The sequence below is a fragment of the Mesocricetus auratus genome, unplaced genomic scaffold (genome assembly GCF_017639785.1).
Source record: "Mesocricetus auratus isolate SY011 unplaced genomic scaffold, BCM_Maur_2.0 Super-Scaffold_100033, whole genome shotgun sequence".
NCBI classification, from domain to species: domain Eukaryota; kingdom Metazoa; phylum Chordata; class Mammalia; order Rodentia; family Cricetidae; genus Mesocricetus; species Mesocricetus auratus.
In genome coordinates this window covers 13609319-13619660 of record NW_024429213.1, presented here as the reverse complement: position 1 = coordinate 13619660, position 10342 = coordinate 13609319, and the positions used below count along the sequence as shown (strand labels likewise).

At 49.3% G+C, this 10342-nt stretch overlaps 1 protein-coding gene across 1 annotated transcript in view; it reads left to right on the top strand.

Annotated features, from left to right (window-relative positions):
* Positions 1-292: 292 nt before the first annotated feature.
* The window catches only part of Cacna1f (calcium voltage-gated channel subunit alpha1 F), a 28647-nt gene continuing 18597 nt past the window's right edge, over positions 293-10342 (top strand). The window contains exons 1-17 of the mRNA XM_040733669.1: positions 293-317; positions 2405-2657; positions 3115-3220; positions 3418-3557; positions 3798-3940; positions 4026-4178; positions 4962-5158; positions 5331-5434; positions 6397-6552; positions 6809-6903; positions 7020-7113; positions 7266-7292; positions 7433-7593; positions 8538-8763; positions 9620-9827; positions 9961-10081; positions 10198-10279. Of these exons, the coding sequence (XP_040589603.1) occupies positions 293-317; positions 2405-2657; positions 3115-3220; positions 3418-3557; positions 3798-3940; positions 4026-4178; positions 4962-5158; positions 5331-5434; positions 6397-6552; positions 6809-6903; positions 7020-7113; positions 7266-7292; positions 7433-7593; positions 8538-8763; positions 9620-9827; positions 9961-10081; positions 10198-10279 (2291 nt within the window). The remainder of the gene's footprint in view (positions 318-2404; positions 2658-3114; positions 3221-3417; positions 3558-3797; positions 3941-4025; positions 4179-4961; positions 5159-5330; positions 5435-6396; positions 6553-6808; positions 6904-7019; positions 7114-7265; positions 7293-7432; positions 7594-8537; positions 8764-9619; positions 9828-9960; positions 10082-10197; positions 10280-10342) is intronic.

Genomic DNA, 10342 nt, shown 5'->3' with positions numbered 1-10342 from the left:
ATAGAGATAAGGCACATGTTAGTTTTGTTCAATGTACTTAGAATTTTGTTATTGGAAAATTACACCATTTTTAAATCTTAGTTTCTGCCTGCTTAGTGCAACTATCTATTTGGTAAACCCTTAACCAGTGCCTTTTCACTTGTCAATCTCTGGCTTATAAACATCCCATTTGCTCCGCTGTTCACCCTCCCAACGGACACTATTATTCCCCGCCCCGTGACCTTAATCTCTCTAAGGCTGGAGGAGAAGAGGGGGAACTGTGCGCAGATGGCCCTTACATCTCCAGAGGAGGATGTCAGAATCTGAAGGCGGGAAAGGTGAGAGCAGCCATCCACCCCTGAAGATCCTTGGAGTCACCCTGGGCTCTGGTCCACCCCTCACCCTCTCACCTACCCACTGGCCACCCGAATCCTGCTCCTGGAGAGCCTCTGGGGGAAATAGAGTATCATCACCCTCTTTCTGTCCTAGGCACCCCTTAATAGAGCCTCTTTGGCGCTTATCTCAGAGACACCACAACCTAGCCCATATGCTATCCCCAATAGTCCCCCAACCTTATTCACAGCCTTAGTTCCCAGATGAAACCCTGACTCAATCCTGACCTTAGCACCCAGTCCACCTCAAACTCCAAATCCAGCCTCACTGTAAACCTTAATCTAAACCTCCTAACCAGAAGACAATCCCCCTCCATCACATGAGACATTAGAATCCAAACCTCACAATGGCTACAGACTTTACCATGAACTTGAAGGTCATCTAATCTCTAGATGCCATTACTGCTACTGGATGATTTTTTCTGGCTGTCCAGAAACAGCACAGACCTCTTTTTCAAATTGCTATTAATTTATTTTTATAAGTATATGCATGTGCCTGAGTTTATGTGTTAGTGTCATGTGTGTGCAATGCCAGCAGAGGTAAGAAAAGGGCATCAGATCCCCCTGGAACTGGAGTTACAGGAAACTAGGAGCTGCCATGTGGGTGCTGGGAACCAAACCCCCATCCTCTGGAAGAGCCGTATGTGCTCTTAACCGTAGAGTCAACTCTCCAGGTTAAACAGTCCCTTTACAAATACAAATGATTACAAAGCAAGAGCATACAGCCAATGCTATTGTAAACTAGGAAGGTTCTGTAATTAAAATGTCTGATTTGGGGAGGAGGGGAGGGAAAGGGAGAGGGACCTGGAACTGACTTGTGAAGCAACCTTGTTTCTTATCTAAATTTAAACTGAAAAATAAATTTTAAAAAATGTAAAAAAACGTCTGATTTGGCCACCAGCAAATTACTAACTCTTTCACTTCAATTTCCTCATTTCAAAACACTAATAATACTACATACTAGGCATTCTTATGAATACTGAGCTCAGTTTACTCCTCATAACACCCTTATAATGCAGGCAACCACTATTATCATCTCCATTTTACAGATAAGAAAATTGAGGCTCATGGGTTATCCCATCATTTACTATAGGCAATACACAACTTCTAAACAGTAGTAAGAATTTGAAACCAGACAGGTTTTTTTCCTTCAAAGATGCAATCTTTTGGAGGCTGTCCTGGAACTAGCTCTTGTAGACAGGGTAGTCTCAAACTCAGAGATCTGCCTGCTTCTACCTCCCAAGTGCTGGGATTAAAGGCGTGTACCACCACCACCTGGCTCAAAGATAGGAATCTTTATATAATTATAATTTTTATATGTATGTATATATACATATATAAATTATAATTATTATTATGTATACTGTGTTCTGCCTCCATGTATCCCTGCAGACCAGAAGGGGGCACCAGATCTCATTACAGATGATTGTGAGCCAACATGTGGTTGCTGGGAATTGAACTCAGAACCTTTGGAAGAGCAACCAGTGCTCTTAACCGCTGAGCCATCTCTCCAGCCTAAGATGGGAATCTTAACCAGGTGAACCTACTACTCTTCTCAGAAGCTGAACCAAACTGTAGACACTTGAAACTGAGCAATGAAACCCCAATGAAAAATGAAAATTCTACTCAAAATTTATCCCTCACTTTGATCCTAATATCAAGCCCAACTCATTCAAATACCCAGCTTCAACCCTAAATAAAATCTCAACCAAACTCCATTCTTGCCTATATCAATTAAGGCTAAGGCCACTCTGACCTAAAATCCACCACTCCAATTTGACCTTAAGTTGAAGTGAACAGCATGGTGATCATCCAGCCGAGTCCTACCTTGCTGGAAAGCACTCTTACCTTCATTCCTCAACAAAACTCACTCTACCCTAAACTTAATTCCAACACTGATTCTTAAACCTCAACCCATAACCCAAGCACCCTCCACTTCTCCCCTTCCTTCAAACAGAGGGACGAGGTTGGACAAGAAAGAAGTCGCTATGGTTGTCTTATGCCATCCCCTCCCTGACTGTTTCTCCGTACAGACACCACTCCTGAGCCCAGTCCAGTCAATGGGACAGGTCCTGGTCCTGAATGGGGCCTGTGTCCTGGACCTCCAGCTGTGGGAGCTGATGATACCAGTGGGGCATCAGGCCTGGGCACCCCAAGACGGAGGACCCAGCACAACAAACACAAGACCGTGGCAGTGGCCAGTGCCCAGCGATCACCTCGAGCACTCTTCTGCCTCACCTTAACCAATCCCCTTCGTCGGTCCTGCATCAGCATTGTGGAGTGGAAGTATCCTGAGAGAATCGGGTATAAGGATCACCAAGGTACGAAGAGTCAAGGATTAGGTCAGGCCTGGCATGAAAGAGGACTGAGATTACCAGGGACCAAGGATCAAATATTAGGGGGAAAAGATTCTTGGAATGGTAGAGCATTTATTTAGTGTATTAGCTGCCCTGAGTTTAAAACAAAGTATTGCAAATGAGAGAGGGGGTGGGTCAAGAACTAGAATAGAAAGGGAGGGTTGACAGTCACCAGGATCAAGAGACAGGCACTAAGCTGGCCATGCTTGCATTATGCCTATAACCCCATAACTCAGGAAACTGAGGCAGGAGAACCAAAAATTCAAAGACAGCCTGGGCTACATAGTATGATCCTGCCTGGAGTCAGCACTGGGTGGAGAGGGCACCCAGGAAATGTAGGGGTTTCAACAATACTCTTCCTGGCTCCTTAACTGTGTTCACCTGAGACCTTTTGATATTCTCATCCTCGTGACCATCTTTGCCAACTGCGTGGCCCTGGGGGTATACATCCCCTTCCCTGAGGACGACTCCAACACTGCTAACCACAACTTGGTGAGGCCTATCCCATGCCCAGGCAGGCTACAGCTTTCCTTAGAGCCACAGCTGAAGCCACCCAGCCAGGCCCCACCTCTCCTGGACCCACCTTATTCCACACTTGGTTCTGGCAAAAGCAACCTTAGCCTGTGCCCACACCCACCGGGTCTGACCCTGCCCCCAGATAAGTACCCGCCTTCACGTTCCGCCCTCAGGAACAAGTAGAATACGTGTTCCTGGTGATTTTCACCGTGGAGACAGTGCTCAAGATCGTGGCCTATGGGCTCGTGCTCCATCCCAGCGCCTATATTCGCAATGGTTGGAACCTACTCGACTTCATCATCGTCGTTGTCGGGTGCGCGTCTACAGGGGGAGGGACTCCCCACCCTCATTAACAATCCACTGAATTCTGGGGCTCAGGGAAGTGACTGCTTCAGACAGTCCCTATTCTGCAGCTAAAATCAGGAGTATTAACATATGTAAACCCATTTGGTTTCCAGTTACAGGGACTTGTGCTTTTCTGAACAGAAAAGAGGGAAGGGGCAGGAGCCAGAGGCCTGACTCTCCCCTCCCCTATCCCATGCTCCCCCATCAGGCTGTTCAGCGTGTTGCTGGAGCAAGGACCCGGGCGGCCAGGCGACACCCCGCATACTGGAGGAAAGCCGGGAGGCTTCGATGTGAAGGCACTGAGGGCATTTAGAGTGCTACGGCCTCTGAGGCTGGTGTCAGGGGTCCCGAGTAAGTGTATACACCCCCCCCCCGAGTGGGAGGTGGGGTTCCAGGCTGAAGGCGAATGCGCTGAACCCGCCCCTCCCCGCCGCAGGCCTGCACATAGTGCTCAATTCCATCATGAAGGCGCTTGTGCCGCTGCTGCACATTGCCCTGCTGGTGCTCTTTGTCATTATCATTTACGCAATCATCGGACTCGAGCTGTTCCTCGGACGCATGCACAAGACATGCTACTTCCTAGGATCTGGTCAGCACCCCCCTCTCACAGAACAGGACACGCCCCCTGCCCTCTCTTCTGAGTCCCCTCTTGCTTCTAGAAAGCCCACTCAGTTTCGCAAGACTGGGTCTCCAGGCTCAACCTCTGTTTAGCCAAACCCCACCCGTGTATTCAAGACTCCGCCCTAAATCCCCGAATACTACCCCTCCCTCAATAACGGATGTGCAGGTATCACAAACTCCACCCACTCGGCCACTCAGCCTAGAGGCATTTAAGACTTCAAACTTCACGACTTGCCTTCAGGCATTCTTGTGAAGACCCCTGCCCAAGCCTTTTCTCTGCTTCCTTTTCGAGACTCTTCTATTCACAAGACTCTGCCCCCAGATTCATGCTCACTGTTATTGAAGATCTATACAGGATTCACACTTCACAATTCCCAGATCCATGTTGGAAGGACTCAGCTTCCCAGTGATTCAAATCGACACCTCCAGGGGTCTGACCCTAGCCGGGGAGTCAAGAATTACTTTTGCCTTAAAAATACCTGGGGTGCAGACTTCGCTGACTCCCCATTCTTACCCTCTCTGAGGAGTGGATGGGGTGGGGTGGGGGGAAGTGGGGAGACCGGGAGGAGGGGAGGGAGTGGGAACTGGGATTGGTATGTAAAATGATAAAAGATTAAAAATTTTAAACTGTTAAATTAAGAAAAAAAACCTGGGGCACTGAAAAAAACTTCCTATGTGGATGGTGCCACAGAGTGGCAGGAACTAGTGTGTGACTTTGCTTCATAACCCAGGGGGTTCAATTTTCCTGCAGATATGGAGGCAGAGGAGGACCCATCACCTTGTGCGTCTTCTGGCTCTGGGCGTTCATGCACACTGAACCAGACTGAGTGCCGTGGGCGCTGGCCAGGACCCAACGGTGGCATCACGAATTTCGACAATTTTTTCTTTGCCATGCTAACTGTGTTCCAGTGTATTACCATGGAAGGTTGGACAGACGTCCTCTACTGGGTGAGGTGAACAAACCCTCACACAGCTTGGAGGCTGCACCTGCCCTTTCCAGCTGAAGTTGTCGTGTATGCAAGCTATGGGGGAAATATGCTCTCTCTCTCTCTCTCTCTCTCTCTCTCTCTCTCTCTCTCTCTCTCTCTCTCTCTCTCTCTCTCTCTCTCTCTCTCTCCAGATGCAGGATGCCATGGGGTATGAGCTACCCTGGGTGTACTTTGTGAGCCTCGTCATCTTTGGGTCCTTCTTTGTCCTCAACCTTGTGCTTGGTGTCCTAAGTGGGTAAGAAGCCTAGATATTCTCCCCTATAATCCCCCTGCCTTTTGTACTGCCAAACTCCTAAACATCTTACAAAAACCCACTTCTGAGCTGGGCTTGGCAACACAAGCCTGGAATCACTGCTATCTGGGAGGCTAAGACAGAAGTATCTCAAATTTCAGGCCAGCCTGAACAACTTAGTGAGACCCCGCCTCAATTTTTTTAGTTAAAAAAAATTAAAGTCTGAGCACTTGTCTAGCATGTCAATGGTTCAGGGCTCAATCCCTAGCACCACCAAAGAAAATCTGGTGTGTTCCTTCTGTCATTCTTTTTCTCTGTTTTGTATTAGTTTTTGTTTTTTTGAGACAGGGTTTCTCTGTGTAGCCCTGGCTGTCCTGTAACTCACTCTGTAGACCAGGATGACCTCAAACTCACAGAGATCCACCTGCCTCTGCCTCCCGAGTGCTGGGAGTCCAGCAACATGGCTCTGGGGGTAAAGATGCTTGTTGCCGCCGGGCGGTGGTGATGCACGCCTTTAATCCCAGCACTCGGGAGGCAGAGGCAGGCGGATCTCTGTGAGTTTGAGGCCGGGCTGGACTGACAGCCTCCAAAACAATACAGAGAAACCTTGTCTCGTAAAACCAAAAACAACAACAACAAAAAAGATGCTTGTTGCCAAGTCTGGTGACCCAAGACCCACATGGTAGAAGTGAATCATCTCTCTTGGGTTGTCCTCTGGTCCATAGGTCATGACACCTACTTGCCACACACATACGCATACAGATGGATACATAGATAGATAGATACATAGATAAATGTAACTCTTTTACAAATCAGCAAGACCTCTTGAGAACTGTCAAAGCAAATGCCTGGAGGTGAGAATGTCCTTAGCATAGCTAAAGAACAATCAGAAAGCTATTGTGGCTGGGGTGGTAAAGACAAGATTACTAGGGTGACTGCCCCGGTCTTCTCCCCTCCTCCTCCAGGGAGTTCTCCAAGGAAAGAGAAAAGGCGAAAGCTCGAGGTGACTTTCAGAAGCTTCGGGAGAAGCAGCAGATGGAGGAGGACCTTCGGGGTTACCTGGACTGGATCACACAGGCTGAGGAGTTAGACCTCCATGACCCCTCAATAGATGGCAACTTGGCTTCTCTTGCTGAAGAGGGACGAGTCGGCCATCGTAGGCAACTCAATTCTGACCCAGCCTCATTCCTACCCCAGATGTGATTTTCCCTCCTGAGACCCAGACCAAGCCTGCAGCCATCCTAGGCTTTGCTCCTATCTGGTTTAGGATATAGAATCTCAACCCAGACAGACACAGACTCCAACTAGCTCCTTGTCCCCTAGATTTGACCCTAATTCTGCCTCCAGGCCATCCTTCCCAGTTGGATCTATCCCCACAGGGCCGCAGCTGTCAGAGCTGACCAATAGGAGGCGTGGACGACTACGATGGTTCAGTCACTCAACCCACTCCACACACTCCACCAGCAGCCATGGTGAGAACCAATCTGGCCAGAGGCAGGGTAGAACTGGAATGAGTAGACACAGGGAAAAACCAAATGTGGAACCTAGGGTCTTTGGGTCCTGACCTCTGTCCTCACTTCACACACAGCCAGCCTCCCAGCTAGTGACACTGGCTCCATGGCAGACACCCCAGGAGATGAGGATGAAGAAGAGGGGTCTCTGGCCAGCTGTACACGCTGCCTGTAAGGGATCCCAGTCCTTGAATCCTAAATAGCCCAGACCCCCCCATCCTTATTTTAGCTTCAAATCTTGACCTCAGCCCTGACCTCTAGTCGCAGTTGCTGATTCCCTCTCAGCTCCTTCTGACACCCCATCCCTTTCCAATCATTTCTAGAAACAAGATCATGAAAACCAAGGTCTGGTAAGTTGTGACTTTTTGACCCCATGACTTTGAGACCAGTTCACCTCCAAGGACCACGTGAGTCCTGGGATCCCCAACCTGAACCCCCCGAGGGCTGACTTAGTCTATGTCAGTGTTGTGATGTGCTCTCCTCTGCCCAGCCGCCACTTTCGACGAGCCAACCGGGGTCTCCGCGCACGTTGCCGCCGAGCTGTCAAGTCCAATGCCTGCTACTGGGCTGTACTGTTGCTTGTCTTCCTCAACACGCTGACCATCGCTTCAGAACACCACGGGCAGCCTGTGTGGCTCACCCAGACCCAGGGTGTGCCTTATTCTGCCGCTCTCTTCTTCAACCCTTGCTCTCTCCACCCCAGAAGTCCAAATGCAGACTCTCTAGGGAGTCTTAGACTCCAGATAGCATCTTTCAATCCAGATGAGTGCAGAAATCTTAACCTGTTCTAACCCACCCTGCAAACCACACTTAGGTGTGCATCAAGCTCTAGTCTCAGCATTTCACATGTACAAACTCAAGTTGTACTCTGCTATAACCTAAGTACTAAGGCCAGCCAAGGGTCCTGACCATCATGGCACTGAGGTTAAGCAACAAACTCCCAGGACTCAGCTCCCGAGGGGCAGAACAGGAAATCTAACCCAGGCTCTTAATGCCATGCTATCTGGACAAGTTAAGACCTCTGTACCTCAGTTTCCCCATGCACACAATGGTGATAATGCTAATATCCATGGCCTGGAGTGGTTGGGAGGATTAAATGAGCTCAGTTTAGAATATTGTTTGGCCCATATCAACTGTTATTATTCCTTACTATCTCAATCCCAATTTTGCCACTGATCCTTCTCCTAACCCGACCGAAAACCAGTTCAGTCCTAAAGAAACCCCAGGCTTGGAGCTGGGGGTATAGCTCAATGGTAGAGTACCTATGTGAGGCCACTGGGTTCCATCCCCAGAACCAAAAACATAAGACATAAATTTAAAAAAGAATTTAAAATACTAAATTCTAGATGCTAACTGCACCACTGAATTTGGAGTTGTCTTAGACTCACAAAGGCTGACTCTGGTCCCCATCTCAACTCTACCCCCTGCCCCAGCTCCAAACCCCACTTACTCTGACCTACAAATTAACCCCAGTCCCTAACCCCAATTAAACCCTAGTCCATACCTGGCCTTCTCCCTGCTGCCCCCAAATCACACCAAAGCTCCTGGCTTCATCCACATGGCCAGCTCAGTCGCCCTTCCTGCCCTCCCTACAGAGTATGCCAACAAAGTGCTGCTCTGTCTCTTCACGGTGGAGATGCTTCTCAAACTGTACGGTCTGGGCCCCTCTGTCTATGTTGCCTCCTTTTTCAACCGCTTTGACTGCTTCGTGGTCTGTGGGGGCATCCTAGAAACCACTTTGGTGGAGGTGGGGGCCATGCAGCCTCTCGGGATCTCAGTGCTCCGATGTGTGCGCCTCCTCAGGATCTTCAAGGTCACCAGGTGTGTATGCATGGGGCCCAAAATGCAGACCCAATTCCACACCCTGGCTCCAAAGATAATTTCATCGGCCTCATCATTCATTTAGCAAGCATCCATTGAGCACCTACTGCTGTATGCTGACCTCCTAGGCCTAGGGAAACACCAGAAAACAAAGCAAGAACAAGTTCCTATCCTCGTGGAGAGGAGAGTCACCTAGGGATAGTGTCTCCTCCATCTCCATCCCATTTCCCAACATGACTTGGCCCCCAAGCCCATCTCCAGGCTCATGCCTGGTCCCAGCCATACTAACCTCTCTAAACCCAACCCCAACTTCGTGTCATCCACAAGTTCATGATCTAATCCCAAACCCAACCCAACCTCCCACCTCAGCCCTAACTCCCAGTCCTAGCCCTATCACTGAGCATCCACCACAATGCCATTCTCAGTTCTCTGATGCATTATCTACTCCTAGCCAGCAAACTTTCTCTAATTGCAAGCCCGTGTTTTTGCCCTTCCCAGCCTCAAGCTCCTCCTTATCCCCTCCTGTCCCCAACCTTCAACCATAACCTATCCCAACTCCTCCAACCCCAAATCACCATAGCCCCATGGCTGTTCATCCCAGTCCCAACATGAAACCCAATTCTATCTATACCTCCTCCCTAGTTTCACCTCCCACCACACCCTGAATGCCAACTCTGACTCCAAACTAGGGGTCCCTTCCTTTCTTACTCTTATCACCCTTTGATTACAAAAATCACCTCTAACCTCAGCGCCACAACCTATTTTAACCCCATGTGCCCCAATGTATCCCAAGTTGGGAGTCTGCCTGGCTCTGGACTCTGCAGGGGTCAAAACATCCTTTCAATCTCTGCTGCAGGCACTGGGCATCTCTGAGCAATCTGGTAGCGTCCTTGCTTAATTCCATGAAGTCCATCGCATCTTTGCTGCTTCTCCTCTTTCTCTTTATCATCATTTTCTCCCTACTTGGCATGCAGCTGTTTGGGGGAAAGTTCAACTTTGACCAAACCCACACCAAGAGAAGCACCTTTGACACCTTCCCCCAAGCCCTCCTTACTGTCTTTCAGGTATGGCCTGGAGACCCTGCGGTAGGTAGGGTGTGTGTGTGTGTGTGTGTGTGTGTGTGTGTGTGTGTGTGTGTGTTGGTAGGGCCTGGAGTTATAGGGGTTCCAAGAACTATTGATGACTTCTTACCCTCAGATCCTGACAGGTGAGGATTGGAACGTGGTCATGTATGACGGAATCATGGCCTACGGTGGTCCCTTCTTCCCAGGGATGCTGGTGTGTGTTTATTTCATCATCCTCTTCATCTGCGGCAACTGTATCCTCAGTCTCTGATCTTGGGAGATGGGCTAGAGCAGGGTCGGGGTGGAGCAGGATGCTGGGCAGTCCATGGGTAGGCTGCTTCTCCATCTTTGCAGCCTGAGCTCACTCCAGATATCCTGTTGAACGTGTTTCTTGCCATTGCTGTGGATAACCTAGCCAGTGGAGATGCAGGCACTGCCAAAGGCAAGGGCAGGTGAGCTCTGACCCCATTTCCAAGACATCCTTTCCCTAAGATCTCTGTCCTTGAACACGCACG